Raw genomic sequence first — 13,473 nt, 5'->3', positions numbered from 1 at the left:
GGACCGGAACACAAGCAACCCAAGACTGGACTACCATGGTTCCAGTGGTACAGTGTGCAAGGGACCCACATCTGGATATGCCCTTGTCACTTAGGACGGTACATCAAACACAAAAGGTGGTGGTTGGACTTATTGCAAGAATTCCTCCCCTCACCTTTTGTATGTTTGATGTAATGACCTAAGTGGCCAATCGGAGCGAAACTGGTCTTGGGTTGCTTGTGTTCTGGTTCAGGGAGGACCTGGCCTGGTAGTTCTGGCTAGTCTGTTCCCATGAGGAAGAGGGTCAAGACAGATTTGCATAGGGCTGGGTCCAAACTGAGGTTGCATTGTCGGCAAAAAAACGATGGGCTTGAATGCTACGCTTATCGATTGCCAGTGGCTAGACATATTGCAAACATTCCTCCAATCACCTTTAGTGTATTTTTTTGCGAGAAAAGAGATATTTCATCCATGTAGGATGCTGTACTTCCAAAGTCATTTGTAATTTCTATTGCTTTATCCAAATTATATTGACAGTGTCAGCAAAGTCTCCTGTTTTATCATGCACTTAGGGTCTTTATACGAGTTTGGCAGTCCGTGGACCGCCGCCCCGGCGGTGAGCCGTCTTCAATATTACGAGTTGGGTAGAGTGGATTTGAAAGACCACTGATGGAACATCGACACTTCCAGCACACCGCCGACCGCCGTATTTGCGGTTGGGGGAAGCTCCTTATATTGGGCGGTACAGAGACGCAGCACTGCCGTCCGTATTACGAGTTGGCTTCCCAAAGAGCAGACTGCGGCGGTCGGACCACCGCCTCAAGGGCGTAAGAGACGAAGGATTTGGGGTGCATACTTACTTCTTTCCAGTTCTTTCCAGCAGATTTCAATGCGGATCCATTTCCCCAGGTTCCTCCTACGCATCTTCACTTCGAGGTATATGACCCCCACCTTCTACAACCATGTACCCATTACCGGGACTGCTCACATATGGATCGGATTCCGGCAATGAGTAGGTGGTATTGTTCCACATATATCATGCATATGTATGCATTCGATACGTCTGAAGTCAGAATGAACACACAGGCATGGATATGTGGAAAATCATTGCCCACCGCCGCAAGACTGCCGCAGCCACACAGACGGTCCCTGGAGTAACTCAGAATACGGTGGTCAGAAGGCCACAGGCACAACGGTCTCCTAGCAGTCGTGGATGCAGTCCTTCGACAGTCGGACTGCTGAACTCGTAATAAGGCCCCTAATCTCTTATCATTTTATTTTTGAATGTTTGTATTCCCAAGTTGTGGCTAAGAATCCACAAAAACTTTCAATAGTTTCGGCCAGACGCTGATGCCGCCTGTAGAATGTATGCCTATCCAGAATCACATTCTTGTATTGTTTCAAAGTGTGTTCAACATTTTAAAAGGAGAGGAATATTCAACATCAGCATTGCCCTCACCCATTACAGTTTCCTGTGGAAGGTGTTTGAGGATGTTCCCGCTTTCATAGCTCAGTGCTGAATTAAGGCATATTTCTTCTTATGGGTAAACATATCCATCTCATTGGTATCCAAGTAAGATTTAAGCCCTTCATTCATTGCTTCCATTCCACAACCGGCTGGCCAGGACTGGTGGGAAAAGAAGGTGGTGAGATAACATTCTGCTCTATATTAAAAAGCGCTGCTGTGAGCCAGCTCAAAATAAGGAAAATACTGCAATAAGATACACCACACAACCAAATGTAAAGAGGTCAATACAACGCCACACTCTGACTGTGATATACAGGCTAATAAAGAAAATTCTCATCCATGAATCACAAGTGTTTGACCAAAATATTAAATAAAAAATAATTTTGATACAAAAATATTTTGTCAGGAATATTGAGATGTTAAAACTATAGTCAACTAGTCAACAGGAATATCAAAGTTAAGGATATCAATGTAAGTGTTTTTAATATTGTAAAAAATATCGATTTGGAAAATATTGATCTATATAATATTGTTTGTAAGTGTTGTTTTGCATGTATTGTAGTGTTTGATTTTATATGTTTAATTTTTTTTTATTTGTGTATTTAGTAAGATAATTTATTAATTATAAAATTTTTGAAATTTGTATTTTTAGTTGTATTAATGTGTAAAGAACTGTATATATAATTTTATTTTTAGTAGCAGGCTGTTGCGTTTTTAGGGGAGAAGGGTGGGGAGATTTTTAAAAAGTGAACATTTTAATAACATTTTTTAAATGTAATGTTAATTATTTTAATGGTATGCAAATTAATTCTAAACAATTTATACATATTTAGTTATATTATTTTTCTAAATAAAAGGTTATAATTATTTTGAATAAATATGTATACAAATTATATTAAATGTAAAGAAAATAATTCTTGTACATATTGAAAGAATATTTAAATTATAGAAATGTTGGTAAAAAAATATAATTTGTCAAATTTGAATTTAATAATGTAAAATGTATGTAAATTTAGTATTATAAAAACATTATATTTATTTTTTTCAATTTCGTTTTTTCTGAAAATATAAAATATTAGTATGTCTTTTTTTAAATGTTGAAAATTATAATGTCATTGTAAATACATTGTTAGCAACTTTTTGATTTTTATATTTACATTTATTTGAAACATTTTTTAATGTATAAATCATTCATGAAATTTAAGTAAATGTGTTATTTATAGCGTATAAAGTAATATTTTGTTCTATAGTTATGTCAGATTTATTTATTAAAATGCACCAAACATTATATTAATAATTACATTTTCTTTATGTGTATTATTGGAATTAGTTCTTTTTTGGGGACTATATATTCTAAAATGTATTAATTTTAATGTAATAAAGAACAGTTTTTATATTTAGTTTGAAATTAGTTTGGTATGTTTTTTTTTTTTACTTTTATGATTTTCATTTTTGAATAATGAAGTTTGCCAACCCAAGTATCTTCGAAATAATCCATTAGGGGACCAATTACGATGAGAATGCGGAGCTGGCGGACCGAGTACTGCGTACGACCGCTGCGCATGCACATAGGCCAAATTAATGGTGGATGGAACCAACTTCACAACAATGCCCAAAGGGTGCCTGTATTCCCTGCCACCCTCAGTCACAACACACATACCACAATGATACACCCTAGCTTGCTCCTGGTAAGGAAAGCCATGCGCAGCACGGAAGAGACATCTGGAGGTCATGACTCATGTGGACACACCCACATACCACAGTATAAAACCAACTCCTTCCTGGACCAGCATCCTTTGCACACCACAGCCGAGACAGAGAGACAGGACACCATTGACTCACACTGCACAACATCACACCCACCTATCTCCACAAAACACCGCTTTCACCCACACACCTCACACACTTCACATATCTCCACCACTACCTTGCACCCTGCACCCCTCATTCATTTGCACCATGCCCCCCAAGAAGAGAGGAGGAGAAGGTGCTTGCCATATTGCATCCAGAGAGTCTCACAGGAATCAAGTGGGGAGTGGAGGCTGGTAAGTACTAACAAATGTCTCCCATCACACTGCAATGTACTGTTGTGCACAACAAGTGAGCCTCAATCGCCACCCCACATCAAACTCATGTGGAATGCATGCTTTCAATATGAATGGATCACAAGGCTAGCATTTCCTTACTCAGCTCCACCTCACAGGTAGGTAGTCAGCCCATGCACCCGGGCCTCCCTCCCAAAGAGCATGGCCCACCCTCCCCTCCCCACAGCCATGTGTCAGCTAACTCCTTCGACAGTGCTTCCTAACAGGTAGGTAGCCAACCCACTGGGGGAGGGGGATGTTGAGCCCTGACAGCAAGACCACAACTCGCACAAGGCCCTCTGTCTTCCCTCCCAAACAGCATGGCCCACCCTCCCCACCCTACAGCCACCCAGCACAGGCATCACTGGACATGTGCCCCTGCCAACAAACAGGGCCTGACGCACGTGCCCTGGCCAGTTCTTCTATACATGTATGGTGTCTGTGTGGTTACTTTATATGCATGGGGGCCTCGTGCACCACAACATTACACATGGGGTGCACCAGTCACTTTCGGCAAATGAGTTGTGATGTGTGATGTAATTCCCAGGGCACCAATGCAAATGCAGTATGTGTTCACATGCGTGATAGCTGGCATCCGCACAGATGACAAGCATTAGCCCTAATTGAATGATGCAGGGTTGCAGTCACTGCTTCCAGGCCCCCGTGGTGTGGCAACCACTATGCGCATGAGCCATCAGCCAATGGGAGCCATGGCGTACATATTTTGATATTTGAAGTGTGCGTGCTCTGCAACTGCGGGGCTCGGCATTGGCCTCAATTGCCTTCAGGGGCACCAAGGGTCACTCATGGGGATTCGGTGGGCCCTGCACTTTGCATTTGGCAGGTTGCCACATTCATTGTGGTGCCGCCAGGCTTGCTGGGAGTTATAGTTGTTCAGGGGTTGCATGAATGGAGATGTTTGGTACGTACCTCTGCTGTTGAGCGCGGCAGCGTCTTGTCTGCCGGTGGTACAGCAGGAAGTGCAGTGGGAAGGCCTGTCGCGCAGGATCCATGGCGGCTCCAGTAGTTTGGATGGGTTCTGTATCGGCTCTTCCTCTCTGTTGTTGTGTTTCCGCCACCCGCAACGTGGTGTTTTTTACGCGGCGGTGGGAATGGCTGTTTGCAACATCGTAATCTGGTTGGCAAACAAAACGTGTTTCCGCACAATGGTCTTGCTCTGTTGGCTACATACACCACCCTTGCGTACGCACAAATCATGCGGAGCCTGAAAGACCGCGGCGGGTGGACAATGGCCTCTGTTGTACCATTGTGATTCGGTGGTCGCAATGATCGCACCTGGAGCGGGAAGATGTACGTTTTCCGCCACCGCCACCAGTGCGGATGGGCTTCCGTCCATCATTGTAATGAGCCCCTTGGTTTGTGTTTGTTTTGTTGGTAGAAACGGCTTTCTATTAGTAAATTGTAGTGAGAGAGACATTGGCTAGTGCTATAATTTTTTTATATTTCAAACACAAATTGACTGTAGTATATTCTACACTTAGGGCCAGATTTGGAAATCAGCGGTCCGACCACTGAACCGCCATTGCGGCGGTCATGATGCCGCCAGAAAAGCCGGTGGCATCCAGAGTGCAGTATTACGACAATTTCGTCAGACTGACGGTGTTGTGTCGGCGGTGCAACTACAGCAGTATGCTTTGGCTCATAGAGAGCCTGAAGCATATGCTTCCGCTGTGGTGCTTGCAAATAAGTGCACTGTGTGCCATGCACCATGTCGTGCATGGCACACAGTACACACATGACAGTGCATGCAGAGGGGGAACAACATGTGCCCCCATGCACACACCCCATGGGTTATAACACCCTGGGGTCCTGTTTGGGGCTCCTTTTCCGCTGACCAATTCATGGTGGGGTCCCTGCCATGAACAGACTGCCGCCGCAGATCACCGATTTCCCCACCGCCGCCCTGTCGGGATCCAGGATTCTGCCGGTGGTGCAATCTTGTGACGGCTGGTGGAGGTCCGACCGTCAAACTCATGACCACCAAGGTTACAGCGTTCGGACCACCACCACAGGTACGGCAGTCTTAGGACCCCCGTACTTGTAATCAGGCTCTTATTGCAGATTGTTGGTGGTGCCTCCATATGTTTTGATTGAAATGGTAATAACAGCCCTGTATGGCTGTGTTAGGGTACATTTTTAAAATGGCTTGAATTATGGCTTGTTCAAAGACTATGATTATTTTTTGTGTGTAGTAGTTGTTACTTGTTTTATGTGTAATGTACTTTAAGAGCTCGTAGTAAGTGCTACTATGTTTATTTGGTAGTAGGGCATATATAAAAGGGATTTTTGTGTTATGATTTTCACCATGTTTGGTGTATATCTGAGTAAAAGGATTAGGACACATTTTGAAGGTTCATGTTTGACAATGGTTTAGTAAGTTATCTGCTATAGAAAATATTACGATTCGTCTTTCATTGTTTAGATTATCATATAACAGGATGGGTTCCTCATTGTGAGTACATTTTAAGTATTCAGGAATGTTTGTATCTTCTAGGGCAAGAGGAGAATCACTGATGGCTTTTTTAGTTCATGCAATTAAAGGTTCAAAAGTGTGTATAGGTGGTAGTTGGCCTGTGATGTGTTCGGGGACTTTACAGAGTATATCTTTTAGGATATGTGTTGTGGGCTCTTGGGAGCTAGTGCTTGCCTCTCTTCTATTCTGCACCACCTCCCTTACTTCTATTTCGGTCAAATTTGGGGGGTGGTTATGTTGCCTTACATTAGTTACAACATTGTCTTTTGTAGTGGCCCTCCCACAGCATGCATTAGAATAACAATTGGGTACATATCCAATTCAATTTTTCTATTGATGTACTTGGTTGTAGGTGTAGTCCATGGGACTTAGTAATTGTTTTCCTTTCTGGGATATTATGTATCTTGCTCTTTCTGTCATTATTTCTGAATATAGTGTAATTGTATCAAGAATTATGATATTAAAATGTGTATACGTTTGTTGTTTGCACATAAAATAATGCTAATGCTTTTATTATTAATACTTACATGCATGTTCTACTTAGAGGAACAAAAAAAGAGTGTCGGTTTCATTTAAAATGTTTATTTGTTGTTAGTTTGTATAGATTGAGGTTGTTAGGTTGTATATAATTAGTTTTGGAATGGTTCTCTGTTTCATTAATAATTTACATATACTTACTTTTCTATGACGTTTCTGGTTTGTGATTGGTGTTGTTTTTTAGTATCAGCACATATGGTTATGTCGGAATGGCTTAACAAAATATTTACTTAGTTTTTGGGGAGAGCATTAACTTATCTTCATGTTGTTTCATATTGAATACATTGAATATAGACCACCAGGCTCAATGTTATATTGTTCACTACATTCCAACAATACAGTAATTAATAAAAATAAAGACAATACTACTTGGAATCAGGATGTGCTAATCTGATAGTGATACATAAAGAGCAAGTCATCTTGTGTAACGACAAATAACCAAGAAAGTCATGAGCTTCATAGGGTGGTCATGTGGAAAGTACATCACATGAATAATCACTTACCAAAACTAAAGGTTACAAATGCATGCCCAACTGATGGCCTCACAAAGTTCCTTGCTTGTCATCGACTGAAAGGTAATGAATAAAACGATGTCACTTCTGTCCCCATGAAGATGATGTCGAAGAAAGTATCTAATGGAAAAAATGCCTTCCATCAAAAAAGGTAAATGATGCCTTACAGCGTGAATGAAAGATCCGAGGCACATCGTTTTAGGAAAGTGGAGAAAAATCCACCATGTGAACTGGTGAATGCGAAATGCAAAGCACAGCCCTCACTCGGCTGGTGCAACTTCTCAACGAGCGAACAAACAAAACAAACGCGGACCTTCAACAGATAAACCTGCTCAACCAATTGTAAAAATGGTATCGCTATTTATGAAACGTTATCATTTCCGTCACTGACATGGTAACCTCCGTAAATTTTATCTCATGTAAGAATGTCCAACATCCAGAAGGTGGTATAGTGTCAACACACGATAAAAAATCCAATCTGCACGTGGTGAAAAAAGACACTGCGGCTGAGTATATGTCTGGGAGAGGGTTTGAATAATGCGAAGCAAGAACCTGGTTGTAAGTTCTCTGATTCTGAAGTACTCTGTTATGTTTTTGTCACAGTTGCAGATTAATGCCAAGGAAGCATCAGAAAATTTAGAACAGACAGTTCAGGAATTCTAAATCAATACACAAATTAAGAAATTAGATAAACTGGCTACTGATCTGAAGAGCTACGACAACATAATGATATACCCCTATCTAAAAGATGAATAGTATCAACAAGATAACCAGGGCAGACATACAAATAGGGGGAGGTTTCCACGAAGTACACAGAAGAGAGGCATCACTCTATCTGAATCATGGGTATCGGGTGGTTCAGAAACAGACAACGAACAACCAGGTACTAGCTCAGCAGCATACACACCCTTTCCCAAGCACGTAGATTCCTACCAAGGGTCCACTTTTTTAGGGGCAGACAGATGGAGATCATAGTGGGGCGGAGATCATAGTGGGGCGGAGATCATAGTGGGGCGGAGGTCAGGACAGGGGACGGAGATCATCAAGGTATTTCAGTCAGGAGAGTTACGGTGACAGACCGACCAGACTGCAGTATTACAGATGCTAGACACCAACTCTATCATCAATTTGCCCAAGTACACGGTAAAACCGATGGAGTCTGCGAGTCTGTAGATCTGTGTATCTCTTTACTGATTTTTAGACTCGGTCATAACAGTTGTATGTAGGTAGCAAAAGCACTCAAGCATAATAACTGACATTACAATTATACACAAAACAGAATAACAAGTTCGTTCACATGTAAGCAACAATTGATGTATGTGGCATCACCCCATCCTGTAAGATATACATCAGGCCCAAAAGTTTCTAAAAATGCCACATGTTCGGCTCTTTGAAGTTTGTGTCCCTTTCTACCAGAGCCGGTAAAAGGATGCCTGAAGTAAAAGGCTAGCATATTGAAATTCTGTGTGGACAATCAGTGTATTGGGAGATCAATGAGCAACCTAAAAGTCAGTCGTTTAAACTCTTGTAATAATGGAGTGGGATATTGTACTTGTGGTACACTTTTTTGTTTTCTACGAGGGAGATAGGTTGTACTCATGACAGTTCGGTGATTTTTAATAATGTCTCCTGCTTATTTCAGACTGACTGTGGCAGTTTTGACTCCTGATAAAGGAGCTTGAGTTGCCTTAATATTTACACTGCGGAGGTCTGTATGGACCCGGTGAACCTTGTATTAAAATCCTGGCACGTTAACTCAACTGGTTAATATTCTTCGACAGTGATCGTAGTAATAATAATAATAAATACAATCTTTATTCGGCAAAACATACAGCCATAAAAGATACAATACATTAAAATAGAAACATCGCAAAAGGGCTCATTGGGTTATCTTAGTAACAAATGCGGACATCCTTGGCTATCGGAAGGTTCACTTGCTGGAATACTGAAAAGCTAACTCATCCTGTCATCCTCATGGAGTTAATACAATGAATTCTATGGGGTTGTGAATCAATAACAGCTGTTTATTAGGCCCTGGAAACATGTATGTGCCCACTATGCAAGTGTTTCCTTTTCATCCTTAACTCTAATATGCATTTGTCATGTACAGTATCTTACCCCAACTTGTTTTCTATTACAGCAGTGGCTTGGACACAGCAGCTCATATCAGTCTTGGAGGCCTGGTATCTACAACGTGGAAGGCCTGGTGGCCTCTCTGGAGGTTCTCTCAGAGCTCACGCCTGCACTACCTGGATTCCCTTTAACACTGGGCCATGTACGGGGATCAGAAGACATGCCCATTTTCGTCCCCCAAATGCAACGTTTTTTGGAAGAGCAGGATGGCGAGCTCCCTATGCCTGCACACCTGCCACCACTCTCAATGGATAGCTACGTGATCCTGGGCGACAACCTCATGCCATGCAGATTAGCAACGGACAGCCATGTCGCAAGTCTGGGTGGCCCCATCTCCCAGGCCTTGCTCGAGCGGCCGGAGTCTGTATGCACCATCTGCACAGAATCTGCAAACAGCAACAAGGAGCCAGGGGAGAAGAGAGAACAGGACTCTGGCAGGTCTGGCTCCTGCAGTAGCGGCTCACCAGAAGCCAGCCATGAAGAACAAACATCCACATCCAGCTTTGAGTACGCTGTCTTTGACCCCACCAAGTTGGCTTTGTCTTCCCAGCCACGGGCAGGCCAAACTGATCTCAAATACCCCTACCTTCTAGTCTCCGATTCCGGGGTCTCGACTGACTACAGCAGCATGAATTGTAGTCCGGGCCTCTACAGCAACCTGTATGAGAATGGTGTGAGTCTGGGCACATTTCCTCACAATCAGGTCCTGTACTCACAATGCTGAGGATTTCAAATTACTGAGAACAATCCAGAAAGGTAAAACCTTGCATCTCCAAAGTATTCTGCTATGAGATCATGTTGCAAAAAGGCAAGGGAGGCAGTTGAGCCAGGCAATAACAGAGGCTCTCACCATCCAACGGTATTTCCAACTTTCTTCAGCAGAACATGACATACAGATTGTAGACCAGACTTCCAGGCATGCTTCGGCCTGAAATGCCAAAAGGTGCTAGATGGTGACTACTCAAACCGGTCCTAGAGTAGACCCAGTTCCCTCTCATCAGAACCAAAGGAGTGGAGAATGACTGCGAGAAGCAAGGTGTTTACAATTAGCCTGGTTAACCTCAACCTTAAATGTATCACTTATAATCCCTTCAAAACCATTGACCCCTGTCCATTGCTACCAGAGGCGAAGATATGGTTTTCTGACATAAGGGGTCCCAGTCCAGGCTACTCTAATAGGGAAAGAACGAATTCGAGAGGAAATGCTTAGAGCGGAGAGATGTTAGTGTTGCTTATAGCGGTGAGGTCAGATCTGCAGTTTACAGAAGTCCTACATAACAGAGCTTGGAGAACAAAAGCCTGCAGCTCAGTTAACAGTTCCTTCTCCGGTGCGAACTGTATTTCATGCAACATAGCTCCTATTGCATTCGGAGGCTAGAACAGGAAGCTGAGCTCTTTTTGCCTACAGAAGAGGGTTGAGCTGGAGCTCGGTGTAGGAGTTCCAACGGCTTATACAGAAAAGAGGTCAGAAATGTGAAGGTCAAGGTAATGACGCTCTGACTAATTACAGAGACTAAAACACATCTAAGTTAATAAAACAGCTACTAGTTGCACAGAAAGCAGAACTGCAGATCAGAAAACACAGTTCTGACTGCTTCTTGAGAACTTCATCTAGAGTGGAGATGCACACTATTAACATAGGAATGACTGCAAATTACAAAGCTGATTATTACTCTACCCTTACCTCCTCCGCTTCGAAACTGCAATAAAATAACCTGAGATGGAGAAAGAAAAGAGGGTTTGATCACCATGAAGGGGATGTGGGTTGCAAAAGATTATTCTAAGATGCTTAAATGTGATAACACCTAACATGATCAAGAAAAGAAGACCATGGAGAAGCACTGTAATGCTTTTGTATATTATCGTGTATGTGTTCACCAAACCTCAGTGGTGATTAGGGGCTCCCTCAGGATGCAAGCCCATAAAAGAAATCACAAGTGCCAAGACTCTACTCGGAAATGTCAGGAATTATATAGCTCCTAAACAAGTATAGCACCTGTATAAAGTACAGAACTGACACAGCTAAACACTGCCATGTGTTTTATTTGTATTACTGCACCCAAGGGTTCTTAGAAAATATTATGCTGGCTTTTGGAATAGCCATGGACTGAGCTGACAGTCACTTCCATTGCAGGCACACTGGATGACTGTTTTTGTAAACAGACAACTGGATGGATGGCTGAAACAGGAAGATTTTGGTAACTGGAATATCAATGATACTAGGCCCTTTTGCCACACTGAAGAACAATATGTTAATATTAATGCTTTTCTATACCCTGAGTCACCGATGTACATAATATTTGGTGAATATGTGTTGCAGATGGAAATGTTACTTAGCTGTAATCCTAGTTCTTTATCATGGGTATTCTCTCTGAATCCATAAATAGTAAAATATCTCTGTGCATGTGCAGGATCCGTGTAAGATAGTGCTTTTAGAATAATTATTAGGTATATATTTTCTGTTTTAAAAAGATAATCCAATTAGCCAAATTAAAAGTCAATACAGTAATGTTTTTGTGAAAGTGTGCACTGACATCCAGGTTGATGCGATGCAGATATCTGAAACAGGCATATTTTGAGTAGAATGTGCTGTGACTTACCTGGAAGTGTTCTATTTGCCTTTTGATAATACATAATCATGCGGGACACTATTAATCAAAGTATATTTTTCTGAGATTAAGGCCTTCAATTACAGAACGCTCCATAATATACACTTGTTTCATTTGTCTATGGACTTTGATTTTGTCCAAGTAGCATTTTACTGCCCCCTTCACATGTATGCCATGAAGAGATATTTCTGCTGGATAGGAAATGCTCTAGGAAGAATACCTGGAGTGAAACTAACAGGTTGATAAGCAAATCTGATATCACGTTGTGTTGGGAAGACAGATGAGTCCTAAGGAAAAGTTCTTAAAGTGGAAATCCACATAAGGTTCCTCCAAACACTGGGCTTGAAGCTTAGACACCTTTCTGTATGAAGTTATTGTCAGAATTAAAACTACTTTCCAGAAATGTGTTGCTACAACCAACCCACACAGTGACTAGGTTGGCGGTGCAAGGTTTTTACCTTATGATGAAGCATGCCACCTTCGGGTGGGTGAGGGAAACTGTCCTTTAAAAGGGACACTCCATCATTACTAGGCCTTGTATGTTCTGTTCACTGTAGACCCTGAATATCTCTAAGCAAATCCCACATATCATGACAGGATGGAAATCTGGAAAGCTGATCACTCACACATCTTGTTATCAGAGTGCATGCATAATGGCTCTAGAGACAGAGGTGAGGAGGAACACCTCTGGAAATAAGCAAGAAAAAAGGCACATACTTAAGGAAAATAAATTGGATGCTAGAAAACGTGGAGTGAGCAAAACAAATCCTAAAAATTTAAGTTTTAACCCCTTGTGGGGGCCGTCCAAATCCCGCCCACTCAATAAAACCCCCGCACAGCGCGAATATGCGCGCAAGGGGTTAAAGCCAAAAAAAGCCTTAAAAAGGTTGCACTGATCATGGATTCTTTGAAGGTAGCCACAAAAAAAACGTCTTCACTGCATGATGAGAAGATAGGTTGCCTTACAATTCTTTAAAGGTAGGGCATCATATTAGCACTATGTTGGTTAGACTTTTAGAAGATACGCTTTTCCTTTAGTCGGGATTGTAACAAACAGTTGAAATTGTTGGTGTGTTCAGCCAAATACACCATATTTTTAGTTTGCCCTTTTGGAATTGTTTTTTAAAACACAAAACAATGCAGAAAATGTGGCCTCTTAATGGCATACGTTTTGTACCAATCTGTTGTGAAAATAATGTGTTTCAGGGTTCTCATATGTGCAGGGATAGGGGCTTTGTAGTGTTTATGAAAAGCAGAGAGAATGTCATGACAGAGATCCCCGTAGCATATGTTGTGATGTGTTCTGTCTCATTTATCGATTTTGTAAGATTAGTATTTTTATATAACTTTTGTAATAAAGTTTATTTTTATTTTTGTACTTTATGTTTATATTATAGAGAAGACGAAACTAAATGATCATAGTCGCTGAATGTGTGAGATTTCATCAAAGTTCATGAATCAAGCAAAGAGCAGAATGCAGTGGTGTAGCAAAGGGGGGGCAGCATGAGTTTTGAGGGCAACGGGACACCCCCCGCTCTTACCTGCAGCCGCTGCAGGGCAGCAAACGCAGGGATCTCCAGCACCCCCACTCAACTGCAGCCACCGTGAGACGGCAAAACGCAGGGGCCGCCACGGGCGGCAAATGGTCTACCTATGC

General features: G+C 42.0%; 1 protein-coding gene across 1 annotated transcript in view; it reads left to right on the top strand.

Moving 5' to 3' along the window:
* EPOR (erythropoietin receptor) overlaps nt 1–13,194 on the top strand; it is a 163,132-nt gene extending 149,938 nt beyond the window's left edge. The window contains exon 8 of the mRNA XM_078684180.1: nt 9,215–13,194. Coding sequence (XP_078540306.1) covers nt 9,215–9,931 — 717 coding nt within the window. The 3' untranslated portion in view covers nt 9,932–13,194. The remainder of the gene's footprint in view (nt 1–9,214) is intronic.
* Nucleotides 13,195–13,473: the final 279 nt, after the last annotated feature.

Source organism: Lissotriton helveticus, chromosome 1_1, assembly GCF_964261635.1.
Source record: "Lissotriton helveticus chromosome 1_1, aLisHel1.1, whole genome shotgun sequence".
Lineage (NCBI taxonomy): Eukaryota > Metazoa > Chordata > Amphibia > Caudata > Salamandridae > Lissotriton > Lissotriton helveticus.
This window is presented reverse-complemented; position numbering and strand designations above follow the sequence as displayed.